Genomic DNA, 26,244 nt, shown 5'->3' with positions numbered 1-26,244 from the left:
AATTTATCATAAAAAATTATTATTTATCCGAATATAATAGGTATCTGAAATACAATAAACTGCATTTGCTTTATTTTATGAGTAGCGTTTGTTCAGTTCAAACTTGTTCGTAACAAGGAGTGAACGCTTATTCGATTAGTGTTATGTACAACTGCAAACTCTTCAATTGGGTATTTTTTCTCAGTGAAGATGTTTATAAATCGCAAATTATGAATCATTGTTAAATTGATAAATGTGTATACATTTGAAATATTTCAACTAAAACTGCATTTATATCAGCAAAGTTAAAGAACAGTGAAGATATAATTTTTTTCCATTCGCATAGAGAATGTCGTTACTACTATAAGAAATTCAGTATTGTATGTACATATATATTCTATATTGTTTTTGTTTATCTCACATTATATATGTATCTTAATATTAGTTACATAGGTATTTTGTTTGCTCATATTTCATGTCATATTCATTTTTAGCTTTGCGGATCATTATTGGATTAAAAATAATTGAGCCGTTAAAGAAATTTATTAGAATAACTTTCTGTACTCGAATTATGTAAATTTTACCATAAATCGTTATAAAACTGTGTTTTTAGTCAAACAAATAATAGAAATAATTTCGATCATCTAAGTTTAAGTCGATGAAATACACCACTGTGCACCATATACATAAGTTATTCGATGGGTCGCTCAAGCAAGTGGAGGAACTTTACCAACAGTAGACTCTGTCATTGATAAGCCTACGAGTCACAGGAACAATTTGATTTAAAATAATTCCAGTTTAATCGGTTTATGGTTAATAAACTTTCATACGATGGTAGATTGTAGGCCTCCAATGACGTATATGAAAAATAAGAGATAATTATTTGATAGTTTCAGAGATATAATCAAAGTTACATACTTTGCACTATAGTGTGCGTGTGATTGAATACTGGTAGTACACTTCGTCCAGCTGCTAGAAACGTAAACATTGGGCATCGACATCTGTGTACTGTGTTTACTTACAATTCTACAACTGTGCATATTTGTGTTGATTGTACATGTGTTAGTACAATCATTAGGTAGCAACGCCTAATGTTTCATACATGTCATTGGAAATCTACAATCTACCATTGTACATAACATGATTTGAATTGAAGATGGACAGTTAGGAGCCTTTTCTTGTGAGTGATCTCGAGTCGGTTGAAGCAGAGTCCAGCGTGTCCAAGCGAGGTTTAGAGAATTAAAAAGAGTACAAATAGGCAGGAACAAAATGAAGTGTATCTGACCCAATTTTGACGCATGTTTTTATTGATGAATCGTTCGTCTGAAAGTTAAGACAAATAGTAGTTCCCTAAGTCAACGTTATTGAAGCATAGATGTCGTTAGTAGGACTAGTTACGCCGCTTTGTAATTTCTAGTGCATGAACAATCTTTTTTATATTTTGTACATACTAGCATCAAATTTTTTTAACTAAAAATGTTAACAATTATGCAAAACGTATAGCAATGAAATTTTTTTGCAAATTATCTATTAAAGACAGAATCTAGATCGAACGCTCAACAGACGCACAGTCGATGCAGCATGAAATGTTGCGTTCAATTTCAAATTTGAAGGGGCTATAAAAGTTGATTCACAACATGGTTAATAGAAGCAATAAATTTACTTCGCTTAAATCATTGAAGTATTTCTGGACTTAGCGTCAATAATTGTCGCATCGTAAATGGAAATAGAATAAAACGAGGCAGAAGGTTGTTACTTACAGGCCATAGACCTTGTATTTAGTGTGCGATCGATGACACCCCTTCCATGGGCCGCAGTTCGACGTTGAACTTATAGTTTTCATGTCGCGTCGGCGCGATAGCAGTTCCCTTTAAAGCGCCCCCACTGGTCACGAATCTACCCTTAACGGCAAAGGCAAATCTGTCAGAATATTACGAAAGCTTACTGTGCAATCATCCGTGATACGAGTTTGAACATTTTAGAAAAAGTTCCAATTGATTAGTATTGTATCGCGCAAACATAACCGCTGTCACGGTTGCCCGTGACTAGAGATAATCATCGTCGCTGTAAGGTAAGTACCCAACCTTGATTTGTCCTTCGTAACATCTGCTTACAAGCCTACGTTCGTCTCTGAAAAATACTATCGCCCTTTTTCGTCGGGCATATCGGCGTAGGCGTTGCGCCAAGCAAAACAATAGAATTGCACAATTAATTTCTATAGGATTACATATGTATTTATAATTTATCTGGTACGATAATGTGAAGACAACATATACTTATAAATGATTGTAAACTATGGAAAATTGTAAGAAAATATTTAAATTTCATAAAGGAAAAGTTCATTACAACTATGGAAATTGAGAAATCAAATCTTATTAATGATCCATTACTGTAACTACAGGATACTAAAATTAATTAGCAAAACTTGAACGTGTTATTATTGATAGCTGAGCATGAAATTCATTTAAATTAGCCGACACTGTCAACAACGTTGCAACACAATGCACCTGCATGACTTCCTGCGAACAGCTGATTCGGAACGCAGTATGTACTGCTGCGGTAGTAGCGCCCACGTATAGACTACCAATGTATCATTACTAACATACCAGTTGTCAAACACAATGATGATTTCATGAAAATTTCTCTCATCGACCGGTAACAGTGCAAACAAAAATAGAGCTTGCACCGTAGCCAGTTTGCTTCTTTCGTCATCGCGTACAGAGTTAACTGACGTTCAGAAAAATTGATGATGTTTGAGTGCAACCATGCCTCCTATAATATCCAGTGAATTTTAATTTGACCGCAATAATCGCGAAAATAAAATGACTGCATCATGTGTTGCGTTAACGAAAATTTAAATTTACAGAGACACGGTCTATTTCGAATTCATCTTCGCAACTAATGTCACATGTAACAAAATTACATAATTAATAATATACATATGTAATCATAAACTCCATGTTAAACTCCTTGTTAAACTCCATGGACGTCATCCATTTCAGATGGCTTAATAAATCTGTTGTTTGTCTCGGTGCACGTGTTCCCATTGTTATATCGCGACACCGCTTCATGACAGTGACATTTTTTGCACCATAAGAAGTTTCCATTTGGCCGAATTGCTTATTGCGTGCGAACGCAATAAATGCTGATTCATTTTATCTGATCCTAAACAGAACAGACAAGTAAATTTTCAGTATTGACTAACAACGTAGACTTATACTGTAAACCTCAACTATAAGAAAAATAATGTATCACAATGTAAGCTCTCATAAGCGTTATAATATTATAATATACTATGCGTGACTGATTTCTGTGAGATTCTTTCGTTTTTATTCGTGCCGTCATGGATACCATATAACGCTGAGTTTATAACCATACTAGAATAATATTTTCTAAACTAAAAACTAATTACCAGCATTTTCGTGTTCTGTTGGAAACAACGAAGTTTCTTGTAGAAATAGATTCTTCACGTCTCTAACCCTCGAAATTCACGCAAACAATGAATGATTTACGCTGTATTCAATGTATCAACCATTTTCGCAGAAATTTGAACGAGTTTAGAACGGAACTGGGGAAGAATATTTCATGATGTGTGTGGTCGTAAAAAGGAACTGTGAATCGTAATCACATAAATCAATTTGTTGGGCACACGTCTTTAGGTTTTTATTTAATTCATTTAATCCGCTATCAATTATTTCTAGCTAACAGATTAGTTCGAAACCTCGTTGTAACTTTCTAGTGTTATGCTAGGTCGTCGACTGATTAACGTTGGGGAACGCGGTCGACCACTTTCGATGGGTTGATGCATCTATCCCATTTCAATAAACAATACCCTTTCCTTAGCCGGTAAATTCGACAAACGTGAAGTATTTTTACGTGATTTGCTTCAATATAAACCTTCAATTTAATACTAAACCTACCGACATTTCATGTATACCTAATCCTACCATGAGCGGTCAAATGACCACTTAAAAAAAAAAACATATGTATGTATCTTAATATAGAAAGAGATTTTAGCCAATTGGATAGTAAACAAAATATTTTTCTGGTGCTACGATAAAAACTCGCTCCCCGCTTTTCTATTTAGAAAGTTTTATTTACCTTATGCATTTTCATCACATTTTTTACAAATTACAGCATTTTGTATTGCACATTTTCCACATACGTATTTTTTACATTTTATACAAATTTTGTTAGTCCTATTGACTTTACAATATCTTATTTGACAAGATTTCCGTCCAGAAGAATCTTTAGCTGTGTTTATTATTGTTTTTGATGAACATTCTTTGCTTAGCTGTCTCTCATTCTGATATTCGGTTCAAGCTCTTCTGCCAATTAAAATAAAAATTCTTGCCTCAATATTTCTTCACCCGTCGTTTCTTTATATAAAATCCAAGTAAAAAAAGTAAAAACTAAAATATAAAAACATAAATCAAACGGGGCAAAAACATTGAGACCAGAAATAAAAAAAATTGTAAATCATATCACAAAATATTGTTAGCTCTGTTGACTTTGTCGAAACTATCACTTATTTATACCACGTAATAATTTCTATAACACACTGTGAAATTTTGATGCTCTCTATTCGGATCGCAAGACCGTATTGTAGAAGACACAAAGTGAGAAATTAGGTGGGCTGCTTCTCTTCGAAAAAGAGAAAGAGATAGACCTCTCCCAAAGATAGACCTCTTATCTCCGAGACATAAACAGTACGCCGCCTGACCAGCGACTATCTCAGAGATCGCTTACAGTATTGTCGTATGAAGAACGCTATGCATTTGTTCCAATCGCGCGTTTTTCTACACTGTAGATCCACAATTACGTTGTAGACTCGTAAAACAATTTTAGGAGTGCGCTTATCGAAGAATATAGTCGTAAATAACATGAATTTTTCAAATGGTCAAATGACCGCTCGTGGTAGACTAGACAAGCTATATATTTTTTTGAGAAAGTAAGCAATGAAGAAAATTGTGAATATTGAAAAATGGGTTGTATGTATGTTATAGGAAAAGTTAATAAGCTACATGATGATACAGTAACGTTGTATACGAGAAATTCTAAACGAAATTTCAAAAACGGTCATTTGACTGCGCATGGTAGGTTTAGTGTTAACACTAATATATGTATATGTATGTATGCTTAGATCATTCATAATGTTATTAAATTAAATAGCGATTTTAGGTCTACAATTTGTTTTTCTATGTACGTATTTCACAGCTTTCTATCTTTAATAAATTCAAACCTAGAATCGATTGTGAAAGTTTCAAAAAATTTTCGTCTTATATATTTCCATTGAACACCATCCGAATAGAAATACGGAAAACAGAAATGACATCGAAGACTCACGCGTCAATAGAGTTCTTGATGATGTTCTCGCTGGTCGGAATCGATCCCGACAAGGTCAAGGTTATTTTCACACTTGGTCACTCATGATTCACAATGGGTTGCAATTAAACAACGCTTTTGTAGGTAATATGTTATTTTCCCTATTTACTTGATTTATTCATCTATTTATTTTTCTCTGTCTTCATAATCATATGAGGGTTTGTAAATGGACGTTTCCGCCGCAAAATACCGCCGAGTAGCGGCTAGCCAGCGTCCAGAATCGTGCCGAGTGCAAAGGGTTAATAGTTATGGAAGGTTTTTAATACGCGATCGATTATCACTCGTGCATGCACTTTATACATTGTCTATAACTAGTCAAGAAAACAAAGACTGATGCAATAGGCAACCTAATGTCATTAGACCGTCGAGAGAAGCGATGCGTTGTTTTGTGTGGAAACCAGCTAAACTGGCTCCATGAACCTGAACACTCTGTAACAAGTCGTTCATTTGAAAAGTGAAACGAATCTTAACGGTTTACGTAATATTTGGTATTTGCGTTTCCTTGATCCTTAGATGTTGCTGCCAATGACTTTTTATCATCGAATGAATTGATTTTTAATTCAAGTTAAAATTACTTTTACTCTCTGAATTACACCACAATATTAGATTTCTTCCTTTTGTTTCTAATGGAAACTTTTATGTAAATAAAATACAAGGAATAAGTCTCATTAGTATGACTCATATTTCTAACTTGATTGAATTGTCATAGTTATCGAAGATTCGTAATTACTTACTAGTAACGCGAAATAAAGGTGAATATTTTATTTTGGTTTCTATTTCATTTTGGTACATACAATTAAAGTACTTGTGTGACCTTAAAAGGTGAACATTTTGCACAGGCGCCGGTTGCATAAGCATGCAATGTGTATACAATTATCTTGTAAGCTTCAGTACGAATACATTGATTTAATTAAAGTACGCGGATAGTGGCATTTTCTCGAACACAGAAATCAGTAAATGCATGCAAAATAAAACGAAACATGCTAACGAGGATACGCAATCGTTAAATAACATCTCCGGTCTCAATAGTTATATGTATATCTTGACAAAATCGTTACCAGTTCCTATTTACATAGTCACGTTATTTAGGACCATCGTTACAACTTCTGTTCATTAATTGAGATATATTAATTGAGCGGATGCAAACGTTGATCTTGAATACCATTCGTTTTCCCAAACCTGAGTTATTTAATATCTCGGTAAGAGTACTCAAATATTGACGGAAGTGAACACAAATACGAATATCTCAGGGGAAGAAATGGAATCATTATTTTATTAATAGTTTCGCGACAGGTGATTCCTGGGCACACTTAATTTTGTGGATAAGGCAGTTCAGCGCATGTGATACTGTCGTTTCGGTTGGGGAAGTTTAAATAATCGATGTTTATTTCACACACTTCCCCGATTCTATTTGAAGTATTTTCAATGTGATCAAATTGTATTTCTCAACACTTTATTTCAGGATTATTGGCCTTTGAAAAAATTAAACACATGTCAAACCTTAAAAAGAGTAAACAATTTATCATTTTGAATCGTTTTATGTTTTATAGTTCATAGTGACAAATATAATAATACTTTCTTGTCTTGGAATATTTATTGCATCTAGACGTTTGAAATTAAATTATTTCAAATATTATTTTGATTAAGCTTTGTTTTATAATTACAATAGTTGATGGGCCTAAGTAAAGGATTTCGCTTAAAGCAAATTGTTGAAAAGATTCATTAAAGAAAAATTTTTTTATTGGATATCATTTCAAAGATTGTATTTTTGTAAATAGAAAGTTTTCTTTAGAACAAATTGGTGTAAATAAAATTTTCTTGCATGACTTTTTGAGAATGATTTCTTTTGTCTCATTGAAATAAAGCAATAAAACAATTTATTATTTGAAATTGCTATTATTAACAGCATTTAAAATAACGGTTCGAAATGAATTTTTTCAGATTATTATCTCTTATTTTCATTTGAAATAAAATACTTTCAGGGCTGGTTGTAGTAATATTAAACATGTCTCTATTATAAACTAAGAAAATATTATATATCTACGATCGATAATTCTATATACATCAATTCAATGACGGTAATATGAAAAATAAATGTTCTCTCTTTAAAAATAAATATTCTGTCTTTAAAAATGAATAATAACCATATTATCCAGAAATGAATCCGAAAACCACTAAACTTAACAACAATTTTCATAGGAAAATTTTAATATGTGCATGTTAAATAGAACAGAATCGCTATCGCAGGAAATTAATTCTTTCAATAAACTTGCAAAAAACAATTTTGTGCAAAGGTATTATGCGTCACGATATAGTTATGCCTTCACAGGTGACCAATAGTCTATTATCGTCAATTTGTCTTCCAGTTCATTATCATCGTATCAAATTATTGACGATGAGTCTAATTGGTATGTCACTTCTTTTACGATACAGTGCACAATAAATCAAAAACAGGAGAGAATTGTTGTGTGTTTGCAGCTGAGATTTATTTCAGTTAAAAGTACTTTCTCGACTGAAACCAATTAGCAAAAGAAATGAATTTACAATGCAGACAAAAAATGAGTAATTACATGATAGACGAGATACCTGACCTCTGTTTTTTTTTTATCCAAATGTATCTAATAGGATTAACAACGATAAACATTTATTTGATTAAATAAATAATCTTGTACGTTTGTCGTTAAACAAAAGTTGAAAGTAATATCTACAAAGTTTCAGAATTTCAGTAATAACATATTTTAACAAAATCCCAAAAAATCCCGATGACTTTATCGTTGACTCATCGTTATTTATCAATATTGCACATAGTGTATCACAGATTGCTAAGAATTGACGTTAATCAGTTGCAATACTTCAATTTCAAAAATTGAATTGAGGCTTAAAACTTGTCATTTGTATCAAGCAGTGTACAAACTTGAACAGAAAAACTAGTCAAAAATTACCTGCTAAGATGGTATCGAGGAGGAAATTGCATTCCTTTATCATCATATACGGAAATAGGTATGATTTTTCAAGCATAAAATTAGTTTTGATCTATTTTCGAAACGATAATGAAAATGTCGTTTAAACCAATACGCCTGATTTAACGTAAGCATCAACGAGAAGCAAATGACGTAAAAGTCGTCTGATAGCATTCAACTGACTGAAAGGTAATTTCTTTTATACTAAATTGACGAAATACTAAAAGCAACTATTTTATATTACTTTATAAAAATAACAATGATATATTTATTCCGATTCGTACCGATTTTTATCGCAATATTTGTTTGAAGTAACAAATTTATGTACTAAATTCCTCATAAATGCATCGTTATGATCTGAATATTACTAATAATTTTGACGGTTCTCGTAAATATAGTGTTAAATGACACAATTGCGATAAATAAAACTTTTGATTTATTATATCAGCGTTCGGTATGAAATTTGATTTGTCTTCAGTCAAATAATTCGAAGCATTGTGTAGGCGATAACGGATGTTTCATCTAGAATAGGATAATGATTCTGTCGATGAAATTTTTGAAACTAACCGGTAGCTGTCAGGGGTAAAATGGCCCGTTACCGAAACACGACGGGCATTGTACTCGTAAGCAGCGAGAGTGTGTCGAGCGGAGCGGAGCGACTTGAACACGCGGATGCCTGCTGATGTGCACGTGATTCCAGCGTGCCACGGTTCCACGGCATCGACCGACTTCCCCACCATCGTATTTCACCGATGCAGTCACACCAACTCGTACCTTGCTATTTATGTACATCAATTTCATGGCAAAAGCATCATTTTCCCTCTTTTCCAATGAGAATCATTCATATCTCGCTGTAAATTGCTATTTCCACTTTTCCTGAAAACCGTAATAACGGAATACTTCCTTTTTTATTCTACCTCTCCTACGGTGACTAGAAAATAAATGTTATTAATTTTTATTAATACACATAATACTTCCATTTCAGGAGATCGTACGCGTCACAAGTACATATATCGCACTTACTTCACTAAAACGGGACTTGCAGTGTTCAGAATCATTAAGTTATTGTTAATATAGACATAAAGTCTACGTCCTACATGTTGTTAGGTAGATTCAGATCTAGACAGATATTATTTGAAATAATTTATTTTGAACTGTTATTTTCAATGTCTTATTTGAAAATTAAAATAATATCCGCCCAGTTGAAATAATTGCAATTTTAAATAATGATTAATTCGTAATATTTTTCTTTTAAATATAACGAATGAAATAATCCTCAAAATAATACCCAGTAAGAAGATCTCTTTATAAAGATATAATTCTTGACATAATATGCAACGAAAAGATTTTATTTTAAGAAATCATTACAATTTGTTTTGAATAAAATGAAAGAGAAGTGTTATTTTTCAGAAAAATGTTACATCGGATAATCATTTGACAAAGTCAGATCTTTTCTCTTGTAGAAATATCAATGAAAATACTAGGATAAACGGGACGCAAAGTTTATAATTATTATAGATCATCATATAGTTTTCAAGAATAATTTTACAATTATTTCAAATAATTATATAATAAAGTAACATGTTGTACAAAATAATATTTTAAGTTGTGTTGTCACAGCCATGGAAATAATTATAAAATAAAATAACTTGTTATTTAAGATAATATTTCAAAGAATATCATCTCAAATGTGTCTAGGTCTGGTTAAGTTCTCTATATGTAAACATTCTCTATATACTTCCGGTTAGACATGCATATTACTCACATTTCATTGATATGCTGTGCATACATGTACAGTTTCATGATGATAATACAAACAGTACAACCATAGATGATCAATTTTTAGAATATGCGAAGTCGATCCAAAAGAAGTATCACTTGTGTATCCGTCTAATGCACACTCATGTTTTCTTACTGAATTTCAGTGAAGACTTCACTATCTATAATTTGTTTGTAATTCTGATTCACGGTTCTCATTGAAGTAATTTAAAAATACGAGTATTTGCCTCTATGATCGAATTTATAGGGAAAGCTTACATAGATAACATAGATTCACATATATAATGTAGAATGAATAAATACAGATATAGCTTTCATTTAACGTATAATTTAATGTATAAAATTAACATGAAAAAATAGCCAAAAAAAAAAAGAAAAAAAAAATGTTGCCGTTTAATGGTGTTAATCTTTATTATTCAGGAAAGTTATTATAAATATAAAAAGTTATGACTATACCAAGTGCTTTGACACTTAAATTTAAGATTTTTCAAAAAGTGGAGTTAATCGATGTGTGCACTGGGCGGCTCAAATACAGTTTCACTTTTGTGAAAATGTGCTGCATTAATATGTTTATTTCACATTTCAATATAGTTATTGTTTTATGTTTAACAACAATTCTTACTTACTAATACTCTTTAAAATTGCCGTAGCTACTCTGTTTTCTTTTTGAGAGCGCACGATTAAATGCTCACTAGGAGCACGTTACAATTTGAACGTTCTTATGAAAATACGAGGTCCAGTTCGCATGAATTCTTTATAGCAGAGCAAAGTACTATGTATACCACGGTTTGTTTTCTCTCAGTCGGATTGATTTATGCGTGTGTATCGCAAAAGCGTGCGAATGCGAGGAGCAAATTTAGAAGTCGACAGCAGATTATATGGCGCGTGTTGTTAAGCAACCGAGCATTAGTACGAGTGGCAAAATTCATAAACAAAACAAAAAATTATTCGTGGCATAATTTACAAGAATGTGCAAAAACTCCAATTTGCCTTTAAGCAAACGTAAGCACAAACATGTTTACAATAATAGAACTCTTAAAAGTAGATAGAAACTGTCGGAAAGAGGTATACAGAAATCAAACCGAGATATCGCTATAAAGAGCATGAATGCTTACTGTCGTGTACGAAGCAAGCAGGTATCATTCCTATTTTTCTTCATCGTTTATCGATGAGATCGTAGATTGAAGTTATTTTTGAGGCGTGGTTGCGGCAGGAGTCTCTTCTGTGCTTCGCAGTATGATAAATCGTGTAAAAAAAATTCCTTTGTCTGGACTAGCGTCGAATGCGTCACGAGGATCTCTTTGTTCTTTGAAAATCCGTCGCGTTCGCGCCGCATACTCGTTTGTTCGTTTATAATGCACATAAGCTCGATATTTTTACCTCGAATCGTTATTTTCAGTTTCTTCTGGTTCACGGTTATATAAATTCTTACGGGTTACCGGTTTTCGATCCCGTCATACTGTGAACTACAATTGCAATTTTCGGGACAAACCCGTCAGATTAACGGATTACTCTCCACGCTTTAGTTAATTCACTATATCGAAATATTTAAATGCTTGTGTTAACTATTTTGTTTTAAGAGTATTTATATATTTTATTTATCTGATTAAACAGTTTATATTTGTAATCGTAGTTCCAGAATGAAAACAACAAAATTTACACTGTTTGTTTAGTTGTATTAAAATTTATTTATAAAGAAATTGATATTTTGCCTGAGAACTTATTAATACCTCTCTATTTAGTCCCGTGTACATATTTATGACATGTACGAGTATTATTATTATATTGTGAATTTTATGAATTTATTATGAAAATAAATGAAATACAAAAATGTGTAGATAGTAGAAGAATTAACCAAAGGCAGTATTTATAAATTTAAACTTGCAATATTTTTTGTGTAATTAATAGGTAGGTGGTATATCGATTCTAGAAATTCTGTAATCGATTCTAGGAGTTTTTCATTAAAAAAGTACAAATTGCTATTTGGTACATTTAATTTCTAGTTTGCTATATATTTAGATATATATAAATATCATTATTAATTTTTTAATCATTAAATATCCCTCGAGCATTAATAATAATAATTATTATTAATTGCTTTGGTGAATTCGTATCTTTAGTTTCTAATTTTAACGACTGAGTTAATACTGTATGATTGTTCCTATCGGAAAGATGTTATAGACTCTTTTATATTCGAGATGTCGATCATATAACAGATACAGTGGTCGAGTAAAGTGACAGCGTACAGTAAAATTACCTGCGATCGTTGCACAAGATTTTTCACCAAGTTCCCTTTAAAGAATGCGATGAGTGTCGCGCGCTCTAACGGTGAAAGACAGATAAGCGTATTTTTAATTTTCAGTGCGGATTGTTAGGCACTACGCTTTTCGGCTGTCGCGCAGTTATTTCAATGGGAAATTAAATAATGTCTGCGTAACAATCAATTAAATTTCGAGTATTGACACGGTACATTTATATTTGGAAGGCGGTTCTCATAAAAGAAATTAAACTCGTATCTTTTTTCAAATTAATCCTTCTAATCACAGTGATCTTCAATCGCAACTCGTTGACGAAATGGAGTGTGATTTTGATTAAGAAGAGATTCGTGATTGCAATCAAAAAATTTCAAAAACAAATTGAAGAACATTTCTCAGTTGTGGAATGCAATAATGTTTTCGGCAATTATTGATTACGAATTCAGAAATGGAGTATTTTGCAATGATACCAGGCACAATGACGTTAATCCGATAGTTAGAAATGTTCTGTTACACTTTATTCATCAATTAATACTGTTGATTAATAGGGCGGTTCATTGTCGCGGTTTTATTTATTGACCAGATAATTACGTTACTTGCAATGATTTCACCTATCCAGTCGACCTATGCGTAAATTAGTTAGTTCGATAGGTTAATTATAAAATATTATGCAACAGTATATTCATGGAAAATTCGCAGACGAGGAACAATAACTAAGTCTAATCGGAAATAATGGCGGATGTCTATGTAGGTCGATAATTTTCTTTTCTAAATGATGAAAATAAGATGTCTTTATCATGCGTTTGCAAGATCAATAAATAGACCGCCGTGGAATTAAAATGATGGATGAGAATGAAATAACGGTGAATTTTTCTTCACAGTGAATAATAATAAAGATTTCCTCAAGAGCCGCAAAGCGTGTGCTGAGCTTACTGTCCTTTCTTTGAGACCAAGGCTGTTTTCATAATGCTGTCTGTTGCATTTCCTTTTTGCGGTTAAGCGAAGTATTAGGGAAATTAGTTTCTTTTCTGAAGATTTACACATAGAATATATTACCAAACAGATCTAAACTCTTTAACCTTCAGACGATGAACTACATTCAAGATTATACAATAGACGATATTTATTACAAATATCAGAATTATTCGTTAATTTTTCAAAAAATATTTTTTAATATACCTTTTGTCAACCCACTAGTTTTTCTGTTGTGTTTGGATTCGTGTTTGATTAAAGAATCGATCGAGTTTCGAATGAGTTTTTACATAAAGTACTGAGTAAGAGTAAAATTAAACACACTTACATGTCAGGTTCGGTCATGATAGTAGCATGCTTCAAAGCCGTTCAAAGCTGAAATTTCTCAGGAGATAAGTAGACGTTTTCTAAACGTTGAAAAGAACAGCGAATGAAGGATAATTTTTTTTATTTTTCATTTTTTGCAATGCAATTGCTTTTCTGATTAACATAAGACCAATCACGATTTAATTTTTGTAAGATTACATTACTTACACATATACAATAATTAATAATTATCCTTAAGGATGGAATATCTAAGAACCGTAATTGAAGAAGATCTATATTTAATGATTGGAGAGGTTGTCGAATTTTTTGGATTATCATGGCCCACTGTGTAAGAACATTTAAAAAAATTGGAACGACTTGATGATACGGAAGGTAGATTCTGCATATTCTTCCTGCGGAAGACAAAATAATGAGGTTAGACTTGAAATAGAACCCTTCCTGAATGGAGTTACAGATGATGAAAAATAAGTTATGTGCCATAATACGAAAAGGAAACCGCAATCGTTATTGCTAAATGAAATCTCTAAAGCGATTCCAAAACCGATTATTCGTAGGAATTACGTGGTACTGTGTGTATTTTGAACTGCTAAAACATGAAAATAGAATTAATGCTACCACCTATTGTGAACAATTCACACAAAAAGGTCCCGCAATAGAGAATAAGAAAGGTGTTATTTTACATCACGACAATGCGAGACCACACACAGCCAAGATCTCGCAGCAAAAAATCAGAGAGCTAGGCTTGTAAAATTTTAGAAATTGAAGAAGATTGTAGAAATTTAAATGAACCTTGTTAAAGAAAAATAATATTACTCCGATTAATCACTGTAAATTGTGTAATTAAGAGGACGAATTAAATATTCTGAGTCATGGTTAACCCAGTCGCTGCATTGCGAGGGTTTGTTCTACTGTTATGTCGTGAGAAGAAGGAAAAGGATCTCTCGAGACTCTACAGTCTTCCCCGCTGGACGGTTAGAGTTTTCAAACGGAATAAGGCACAAACAGAGTTTTACAAAGAACTTTATTACAAGGTGAAGATCACGCTGAACTACATACTGCCAAAATGAGCCTCGAGCGTTTGAGGTATTGCATACTACTATGTGGCACCAGCATGATGACTGCCTAGGTTCGAAGTTGTTGGATTGGTCGTAATGGACTTACAATATAGTTAGCTCGATCTCTTGACCTAAGACCACTAGACTGCTTCCTTTGACGACAGTTGAAAAAAGAAGTTTATCGAGATCAATCTAGCTTCCAATCTATCTGTGCTATTACGCTAACAGAGACAATTGAAAGACCATCACAGTATGTGATTATTCGTACCACAAATTCTATCGCAATTGATGGACCTCACTTTGAACATTAGTAAGATAGTGTACGATAGATGATAGTTTACATACAATCCTCACATTATTTTATTATTGCACAGAATTTTCTATAATCAAGGTAATTTGAAGGTTATATTATAGGCGTATTCGAATCTATTTTTTCACTCGCTATAAGTTGAAATAGAGAACATTTTCATTCATAAAATATATTAACGATCTCAAAAAAAGAACGTAAACAAGTTGGACGGCAAGTACATAACAAATTTTTGGTCTACTTGTGATAAATCTATCCCGATTGATAAAATAGAAGAGTGTCCAATTTTTGTCGAGTCTGAGAGAAAAAGTAGCTACAATTATTCTTAATGTCAGTTTGATTTTATAATCTATTGTTCGATCGATGTATTTCAATATTGCGCAGTACGTTTTGAATATTTTACACAGAGCAACGTTATTTTTCCTTTATTAATGATATGATACCAATTGAGGTAAAGTATATGATTTGATTTGTTATTTAAGACCTCCCAAGAATCATTGACAGGAACATCTCCGGTTCACTTGACGCTACAGTTACAAAACGTCTGATAAAGTCCAGGCTTACCGGTCGTCTCGGTTGCGTGACAAAGCCATTCGAAGAAAATGCGAGCTTTGTGCATTGTGCAAGCTGCTCAAGGACGTCGCTAGAAACAATTTCCCTTGGCACCTGCGCTGCAGCATCTCGTTAACAGTTATTTCAGTGTTGTGCGAGAGAACCGTTTCCGGGATCCAGGCGAACTGTATGTAACGGCCTGTTCCGTGTGTTCATCGTAATTGCGAATTTTATGCGAACAACGATACGCGCCGAAGGAATGCTATAGATGAACGCTAATAGACGAATTGGTTAGGTAAGAGAGGATATGTAGGCGTCAACGTTATCTTCGAATGCCGCCACATAACTGTCCGGATCTGGCTGTTCATTTGCTAAACAGTTTGCCAAATGTCTATCGCTTATGAATACAAACAGGTTAAAGATTATAAATTTAGATTATAAGAATGTAATAAGAGTACCAGCTAATATTCAATTCTGAATCGTTGTGCGCTGAGCGTAATTAAACTACTTAACTACTTAAATAGACAGTCGTTTGCAATCTATGGTCTTTTCATTAACTTCTTGATCAAGCCACTGACAGAATCATCAGTGACTTTTGTTGCGTGTTAACCGATCCAACCATATTAATGTTCTCTGTTTTATTAAGCACTATTTAAAATAAATATTGTTCACAATACAGGTTAAGTGAAATTTAAAACAATGGAGAGAATAAAAGATTTTATTAATGAGAATGATTGGAATTATTACAAAAAGTTAATACAGAAACACCTACAATCTTCTAAATAGTGATAGGTTCATTGTTACAAATAATATGGTTATTAACCCCTTAACCTACGATTTAGATTCGAAGATGTTGGGCCGAAATCGTATACTAGCTCGCGCAGCGTTCGGGTAATTCGCACGACTTGTGTAACACGCTGATCGGGCTATGCCCGTAATATTTACGTTTGGTCCGACCATCGTACGCGGGCTCTGCCCGTCATTGTAGGTTAAGGGGTTAAATCCAACTGAAAAATTAACTTTCGTTGTTCAGCTAATAATAAGACCATGGAAAATAACTGTTATATTTAATTGGAGATTCGGTCAAGCACTCAAGCTATGGAATTGTAAGTGAGGACACGACGAAATCAACGATCGATTGTGTTCCCGTAAAAATGACTGATTAAATAAGATCATTTTTTTCGTGTTGAATATGTAACCTACATTTTTGATGATGTTTAAATGATACCAGATGGCTGGCGAGCGCTTACATGCATAGTTCCGTGTCAAGGACATTAGTTGCTAACTATAGCGACTATAATACGTTCTATTTACGCGTAATTGACTCGTTGAACAATTCTTTTTAACTATTTCTAATCGAGACAATTTCTCCCGCGTAAACATGTTTTCATGTTTCCATACCACTGATTTTCCTGGCAGGTCTCCAACAGATAACGTTGAGTGTATCGTCATCGATCTTATTGGTGCCGATAATGGTGCCCTATTTAAAAGACATTAAAAAAGTTTGTAACGTCTGTCAATTTTAGAAATATTCGTAGTATTATAAACCTCGATGTTTTTGAACGTTTGATAAGAGCAATGCGTGTGGTCCTTTATTGATAAGAATGATATCATTGGTTTATCAGAAGTAAATAAGCATGCATGCGAGTACGCACTACTTGCATCAAAACAATGAACTGGCTATCCCCATGGGTGCATCTGCGTAGATTTGTATACGTGTCCGAGCGACACATGGTGCTTCGATATTCACTGAGTTACCGAATAGTTGGTAAAGAAAATGAGAAGTTTTGAGAGAAATTACATAGACAAATAATTGACAACTGTTTATTAACGTTGTCTTAATGACTTTCTAATATATTAAAAGAGATTAATTATTACAGTCTCACGACATTGAAATTAATAACAACAGTCTATCTAAATATTTTTAAAATAACTGATAAATAATAAATGTAAATAGGTTACATTTTCTTCTTACTTTTGTGTTTTATATAATAATAAAATTTAACTATGTATTCGTTGTTTACCGATAATGTTATAACCGTTTCAACTAAATTGAAGCAACCGTGAATGAAAATGATGTGCAAGTCACAGGACATGAAAAGTTGGGTTTGCAGGTTTCCGCCATTAATTACCATCGTTTCTGCATTCATTTGCAACTGAATGCATGGTCACGTAACAATAATTATTAATTTTTTTAAACCTTTCGATATAACGGGTCTCAGATAATAAGATAGAGCTCGTGAGTTTTCAGTATCTAGTCCTTGAAGCAAGATAACAATAATATGGAGAGCTGGAAGATGATAAGCTCAAGTGTTGAGAATGAAGAGAGTAGTTTGTGTACTACAAATAGTCATCAAAACATTGCTTATCTCGAACAAGGAAAATTGAACGGTCCGATTGCTGATTACTTAATCTATTTCATATTCATTAGCAAAGAATATGATTGAAATGATAAACATATATAAATAACAACCTATAATGTCAACTATTAATCTCTCGACTCGACGATTTCTGCTTTAAGAATAAAACCGACGATCGATCAAGTGGCTATTAAGTTAAGTGCCACCTATGTTTAACGTTACCTTCACGGTACAAAAATTAACGTGCTGCAGTATATTCACCGTTCCCTTAGTCGCCAGTGCATATTCTTCCGAGCCGCCAAAAACGAAGGCAACAACAAAGACATCAATCGATAATGAAGCTTAAAACGATAAAAGTTGGTACATAGTTAATTTACTATCGATTGACACTGCAGTTCGACGATGTAAATTGTAGAGACCATATGTCATTTATGTTATTGTTGAGTTCGTTTAAAGAACCTTTAAAATACGGAACAAATATGCCTTTGTATTTTTTCTATAACTGTAGATAAGTTATGTTTCAATGATTTATACTGTGTGTATTCGAAATGATAAATTGTAAAAATTAAAAATATTACATATTTGACGATGATAGATTTGTTTTAGGTTTTCTCCAAGAAAGCAAAGAGAATCAATATCTAATTTATGTTACTAGATGACATAACGACGATCAAATATTCTAGATAATTTATTATTGTTACAAGACTGTGGTTATTTACACATACATTTTTCTACCTATTTAACAATTTGCGGCTCCCATTGCAAGGAATTCTACTAGGATAGGAAACGGACATTCAAATTTATCGAGCAGGAGTGGAATTTTAAGTTTAATTTAAGAAAAAAACAATCATAAAAAATAAATTGTAAGAATAATCAATAAAACTATTTCTATCTGATTCTTAATAAATTTCTGCATAAAATAATCTCTCATCTAATTATTTTGACCGTAGAACACAATATAATTTCAAATGTGTAAATTAGAATATTAGGTACGGTATAGGGTTAAATGAACCTGAAATGCATAATTTACTTTTACGTTAAACATTAAACGTTTTACAACGTTGAATTATATGGACAAATGTGATAAAATAAATAATTACTTTAGCAATATCCAGCTATACAAATGATTCATATGCTTGGCTATTTTTATATCGTAGAAATTGAGTAGTGCGATTATCATTTATCTCATACGTGTATTGTCATTTAGAAAGATCAAGGTTTAACCTCCAATTATTCACGAAGATAAGATGATTATAGGAAAATGGTGTGCTATAAGCTCTTTGTTGGTAAATAGTACACGAGAAACAAAGAAGTTTGACGGAGTCCCATACCGAAATAACCTTTTACGTTTCTATCTTCAATTGTTAACGATAGGTTTACTTGGAAAAATACTCTCAATAATTTGTTTAACCGCTGTGTGTAGAAAAGTATCGAGATTTTTAAAATTGTATATAAAATATATTTTATTAAAATAGATTTTAATTTCTATCTTGAAATTTTGCTTGGCAAAACTGGAGTATTGAAAACGAAAGCGGAAAACCTTGTAGAAGCTCCGCGTAGAAAATATTGTAAATATGAAAATCTGTAAGTTTCCTACGTGTTTGATGATAATATTAAATTCTGATATACATTTCGCACACTTTTTAGTAAAAATAATTTAACGCTGTATAACCCGAATCTCTTGTATAAGTAATCTTGTGTAACTCGAAACCAGCAAATATTAATCTCTTAACACGGATTCATAATCCAAAAGAAAATTTAATTTACACTGACGTTTGAAGAGTTCAAACTCTGATATATAGTAAGAGTTAAAAACCGCAATACACAATCTTTTCGATGACGAAGAAGAAGCAGCGAAACAATTTTATGTATACTTTTATGTATCACGTTGTGACGAAACATGAAATTAGATTTAAAAACATGATAAATCACTGCGGGGTTACAAACTTATAACGAGTTATAATTAGACCCGAGTTACAATTGAATCAAGATGACGCGTTCTAAATCTGGTAATTTACGATTATTACAGATGCAATGAAACATTTATAAGGAATTTATTTAATAATATCTTCAGAAAAATCGGTAAAAATCTGAATAAACATATTAAATGTCACTTTTATTAAGTAAGATAAAATACTTCTAGTTCTTCGTGAACCTAGTGTTAAAGTTGAGAAAATTCTTCTCTTTCTTGAAAAATTTGATTTTCGAAACCAGCAGCATTTCTGATCAATCTTTCCTGTAATAAACATTGGACACAGCGTGCACGAAGGTTAGTTTTGAAACGCTTAACTTCGGGAAACATCCCTCCAGATCACGAGATTCGTCATCGCTGCAAAAGAGATAACAGATACTAGGAGAGCGAGTAAGAGAAATGACAAACAGACAGCACGGCCTATGTGCGCCTCATTCATGCGTGTATCACGACGCACTGGGCGAATGTGAGGGCGTCGGTATAGGAGAAAAACAGCAGTTGCACGTGGCTCGTGAATGTTCGTATATACCTGCCTCACACGTTCTGTTTCTTCTATCCCCTCCATCGTGGCCCGCTTCCAGCTGCCGTGACTAACACGGAGTCAGCCACTCTGGGAAAGCTCGCGGGAGTATAAATGTCGAGGAGAATCGCCGCGTTTAGCCAGTGCGTCTCAAGCGTACGCTTGAAATCTATTTTGTGTGTGGTTTAAGTGTTCAGAGATTAGCTGTCAACAGAGCTTTGCTTGAACCGCTCGAGTTTATAGTAAACAGTCGTAGAATCTTGATTTAGAATCGTGTCAGAATCGAGTAACAGTGTCGAACGAACCAAACCGAAATTGCGTTCGCGTTTCGGGTAGGAACGATCTACAAGAGGAAGAATATAGCTACTATAGCGACTATAGTAGAAGAGAAGTTAGTCTACTATGCCTGCAAAATTGGAACCGCTGGCTCCAATCACTCATACACCCTGTGAACCTTGTAGAGGGTACGCATGCGACGACTTTTTCATTGATTTTGCATGTTCGTGACTTGTGATGTTCTGATAATGATTATATCGAATATTCGATGACATCGGTTTCGACCCTTTCTGATTTTGTATATCTTGAGCAACTGAAGTGCTCCAATATCTAGGAAAGAATTATTTGGATGACTTATCTCTTTGGATCTCTTATCTTACAATTCATAGTGAACAATGCGTAGTTCTATAAATAGTGATGTTTCCGCGATTTGTTTTAATCTCCACTGAATTCGTTTCTTAACTGTTTTTAACTTTTTGACGTCTTTCCGCTTCTTGCTCCATCATTACATTCTATAAGTCATGTTAAGGGGAAGAAAGTAACAGCTGATTGCTAAAACGATCGAGGAGTAACGAGTACGCTGCAGTTAATAGCCATCTTCCGCTCGTTATATGAAGTTTTTAACGCACTGATCAGAATAGTGCTTTAGTATAACAGTATCTTTGTTACTAAAAATATACTTTTTACAATATCAAATATTTCCCTGACAAATCGTTATTTTGTGGCAATAGTGGTACGTGTCTAATATAAATTAATAGCTGACAATATCTGATCTTTTACAAAAATATCGTCTCAGAAAACTGACACGATTTCGAATACGATCTGATACCTAATGCATCTCAGAAATTGTATTTAATTTGTATCTCTTTGTTGTATCTGTATTGCATTGAAATTGTATCTCTTTTTTTGGAAGCCTGTACTCAAATTCTATAACACTATATCACCTCTCGTTTCTAAGAGATGAAAATACCTAGCCAAGTCGCCTAAATCAAGGTCTGAAAGTATCTTCTCCTATTTCAGGGAGGAGAAGATGAACAAGCTGTGCAGACAGGTGTCGATCGAGAGCCCAAACGTCGCGGGCCGCGATTGGGTATTCAGTTTCGACGTCCCCGTTCCGGATGTTCCAGCACAGGGAGCTCGAATCCGGGTGATGTGTGCAGGTGCTTGCTACCATCCTCGTCGTTCGCCTAGCCTCGGGAGCTTGACCTCCGTCTCTAGTGGCAGCAGTTTGGCCACAGAAGTCTCGGTCGAGGGGGACTTTCCCGTGTCCTTGCCACACCATGGGTTCCGGGACGCTGCCCTGTTCCCCGGCTACGAGGTCGCAGGCGTGATTGAATCTTTGGGCTCGAAGGTGCCCGAGAATTGCGAGTTCGTCGTCGGAGATCGAGTAATCCTCTACCCTTACGAAGGAATACCGAACGGGTACGTTGAGTACCTCGTAGTTCATGACCTTAAGTATCTGATCAAGATACCAGACAACGTGAGCTTGAGCGTAGCAGCAATGCTCCCTGCTGGAGCTCTATTGGCCATGAACACCGTCTTTGCCGCCCATGAACATGTCCAGGCGTTGCTCAAGCAGAGGGGCGAGAACAGCGTCTGCAAGATCCTAATCGTCGGCACGGGTGGGTTGGCTCTATGGGCTCTTAGAATCGCGGCGTATTATTTCAGCAACATGAAAGACAGAGTCATCATCACTATCGCCTCGCTGAAGGACGATGGACTCACCATGGCTCAAGAGTTCCAACGGTGAGTTTCTTTAAAGAGTTGCTGTATATCGATGTTTTGTAGGTAGGATAATCAGTGTTTGTCGATAGTACTGGAAAGCGACAGTACACTGGAATTATTACAGTACCTAGTACTTTATATAGTTTTTGTAAGTGGAAATTTTCAAACAGAGCTGAATAGGGGTAGCAAATTTTATTTTTACCTAGTTTATTAAAAATTTTCTAAAATTGCAGTTGCTTGGGGTGACATTTCTTTTTGTAGTATTGTATTTGATTTACTAATTTTTGTCACAAATATAAAAAATCTATAAAACACATTAAAAACACAATTTTATAATGTATATTTGTCATATTCTAATCCGTTGCAATTTCTGCAAAGCCTTTTTTAGATATTCTCTAATAAACTAGTCTTTCTAGCAGCTCAAAAAAATTCTAGTCATTCGATCCAGTTTTTGAAAAGTTATTCTGTTTTTATAATGCACGTATTTCGCAGCCACTGTAGGTATGAAAAATAAACTAGATTTCAAATTAAAACTATTTAGGTCTGTTTACGAGTTCTGTCGCTTTTCGTAGAGTAGCAGCTGCATCTTGCGTGTCCAAGTATGAGTAACGAGGTCCACTCGTTGATCTTTGATCTAAAAATTAACATTCCCTGTCCGAGATATCTTTACCATCGATGACACTTTCGTAATTCCACAAGATCGATCGTATGACTAAATGAATGATAAAGTTATCGTGTCAATTCGAACACTTGACACATCTTGACCACGATAAATGTTACGTAAAGATTTATTTACTAATTCTTTTTTGAGTTCCATTATTTACGCAACATGCGGCGTACTTAAATATCGCTTAGTTTGATAAAAATAATAATAATGTTTGTATGTCACGTTATTCTCTTTTTCTGTTATGTATTAATTTTTCGAATATGCATCTTCATGTTTTAATTGCATTAGTGTTGCACCGTTAACTTCCAGCACTAGTTAAATGAATTCAGAACATAGAAGTTGCGTGTAGGTGGTAATAATTTTCTAATAGAGTGGAGAGGGTAGAATGTGTCGTCAGTCGGGATAGGTCAAGTTGTAGAGGAATTACTTTAACTTTTCTGATTTTGCTTGACGTAGTCGGCGCGTCATAGATGACCTACGATATTTGATTAAACTTTCATAATATATTTTATAAATTTTTTGTTTTAGAAATGAATTGTTTGATTTTGTTACGATATATGGAAAAAGGAAAATAACTGAACTGTTTGAACACTGACGCGTAAAAAAATCAATTATTATATTTTTATTCTCCAATAAACCGTTCAATTCCTCTATAATGAATAATCGAAGTATAGACGTAAAGTGTAGACTACTTTATAGATTGTATATGACGATGACACTGCTCAGGAAAATGAAACAAAAGTATTATAATTACAACTTATATTCTAGACAAATATTGTTTTGTAACGGACAGATATCTAGCTTCAGAAGGTGAGAAAACTAATTGCAAAATACGAGGCTGTATTGAGGTCCATGTAGACTCCAATCAGGCAGATATTAATCGTTTTCATGGGTCTACTTCTTACAGTTTCTTATAGATAAAGCAGTACCGCCAAAACAAGCAGCTTCTCCTCTGAATAGATTTTCTTCCACTTAGTCAACATAAATACTTAATCAACACTATCTAATTGTTCCAAACACTTCAGAATGTTTCACAAGGCACACCATAAAGTAGTTTAGCTAGCTCATCGAATGCCCAATGCATCAGCGTCCACCGATCAGGTCATTCGAGTTATTCACCTACAGTCTCCTTTTTGAATACAGAGTAAACGTGGTTCAGTGGAGTGAGGACCTGTACGAGAAACAGCTGATCGAGCGAACAATGGACGCGTGCGGGGGCCACGTGGATGTAGTTATCGATTTCGGCACGACCTCTCGAAGTCTGCACCGCAGTATGCAATGTCTCAGCAAGGCTGGCGTGGTGTTCGTGATCAAGGAGGTCGCTGATCGACTGCTGCCTAAATTTAGCAGACGCGCCGAAGAGTGGCAACTAAGCATCAAATCGGTGGAGCCAGGCACCTTGGAACAGCTGCAGGAACTGGTAAAGTTGGTGGCTTCCGGCGAAATTGAGCCACCACCGCACACTGTCTATCCAGCCGAAGAGGTCCTCGACGTGGTCCTGAAGCTGTGTCACTCGGAGATCCAAGGTCGTGCAATTCTACGCTTCTATCCGGCCGATTAAAAGGCCAGTTTAGAAGAGTAAGATTGTGCGCCTTGCACATCGGCGCGAAATCTTCGAATAAGAGAAACGAGATCGGCAAAGCAGATAGTTCGCATCATTAGGTTTGAGATTTTCAGAGTGACGGCCATCTCGTGATGTTTCTAGTTAGGGAGAGATACTTCGACGGCTCTCTCGGCCGGTCAAAGTAATGGAGCATTTGATTTATGTAACCGGAGGAACGTAGTTGATCACCGATGAGAAAAGTTCCGTACGAAAGTTAAGTACGACAATACGATTTGTCCGGATCGTTTAAGGATTGCTGATGATTATGGAAACCACGGCGGTATTATGTTGTCTACAAATCTCGTAGAAAATGCATTTGCATTGATTCCAAACTCGCTGATGTTGATAGAGCATACAAATTTGTTGAGTCGAATTATAGTTTTCCTTGTGAACTCAACTTTCTTGATAATAACCCACGAGATCCGTTAGACACCTCTGCCTAGCTTTTGCGTTAATTGTTTAATCGTTGGACAGAACCGTCGGTTAAGTGATCCGTATGCCTCTTCAGTAGATTTGATAACGCGAAAATAGAAATCGAAGGTTGCATCAGGCTGAAAAATAATCGTAACATTAAATATTCGACGTCAATTGTATACTAGTTACTATCGTTCATTCTTTCGTAAAAGTGGAACAGCAGTCTGAAGATGCTGAAGAGTCTGTAATTAGACCGCGTTTAAACGGGCGTAGATATTCGTATATTTGAATTCGATTTTAACGGAGAAAGAGGGAACTATCTTCTCCCAAAATTCTATGGGAGCAAACATCATATCCACAATTTTCTCAAATGAAACTGCGAAGAACACTGCTTTAGATTATAATTCGCGGTCGTGTTTTGGTAGTGTTCATTTATTCTAGGATAACTGGCAACTCGCGAGCTATATGTGGGTTTTCCCCGTTACGTACTCCTTAGTTTGTCTCCTCTATGCAACTTGTGTGTAGTAGTAATATTTACGGAACTCAAAAAGAAAGGGGAAAGAGGCGGACTGATCGTAGGAGCTTGTGACTTATGGTTGAAAGAAATTAACCAATTCTGAATTTAATCTATTTATAAAGGATTGCTTCATGTGATTGCGATAAACTTCTCGCAAAGTATGCACTTACGGCGGAGGGCATTTTTGTGTACCATCGTTAGATAACAGTATTCATTGGACACCATTGCGCTAGTTAATGATAAGTTAATGGAATGTCGCGTGCTATAATTATAAATGCGAGTTAATTGACCGCATACTGATCGGTGTTGTTATGTCGCTGTACCTCGAAAGACTGTTTTCTTTATTTAAACGTACCTCTCTATTTTTTAGTGTTCATTCGTAACTTCTCGATCGTAATTCTAAGCGATAATTTAGCGATATAGATACACATCGCCATCGTTATTCTGTCGATTGTTAATTGCGACAGTGATTGTATTATATTACGGTGATAATACAGCAGATATGTTTTCTATTAAAACTAAAAAAAAACGTGTATTTCGTTGCACACACCTCGCAATATCCTTTGCATTTCGGACTTTTTATTCTCGTGAATTCAATCAAATATATACCATCAAGTCA

The 26,244-nt window shown here is 34.3% G+C and overlaps 1 protein-coding gene across 3 annotated transcripts; it reads left to right on the top strand.

Moving 5' to 3' along the window:
• The first annotated feature begins 1,886 nt into the window (after positions 1–1,886).
• Drat (Death resistor Adh domain containing target) lies at positions 1,887–26,244 on the top strand. 3 transcript variants are annotated; one of them, XM_078191647.1, is made up of 3 exons: positions 1,887–2,050; positions 21,720–22,445; positions 24,217–26,244. In XM_078191647.1, exons 2-3 carry the CDS (start codon positions 21,730–21,732, stop codon positions 24,650–24,652), a joined length of 1,152 nt encoding a protein of 383 aa, XP_078047773.1. In that variant the 5' UTR covers positions 1,887–2,050; positions 21,720–21,729; the 3' UTR covers positions 24,653–26,244. The 3 variants fall into 3 exon arrangements, with proteins under 3 accessions (XP_078047773.1, XP_078047771.1, XP_078047772.1); XM_078191645.1 differs by lacking the exon at positions 1,887–2,050 and adding an exon at positions 20,509–20,887; XM_078191646.1 differs by lacking the exon at positions 1,887–2,050 and adding an exon at positions 20,511–20,887 and having other exon boundaries at positions 24,235–26,244.

The sequence above is a fragment of the Augochlora pura genome, chromosome 10, assembly GCF_028453695.1.
Source record: "Augochlora pura isolate Apur16 chromosome 10, APUR_v2.2.1, whole genome shotgun sequence".
Classification (NCBI taxonomy): domain Eukaryota; kingdom Metazoa; phylum Arthropoda; class Insecta; order Hymenoptera; family Halictidae; genus Augochlora; species Augochlora pura.
Note: the sequence above shows the minus strand (reverse complement) of the source record. Positions and strands in the feature narration are given on the sequence as shown.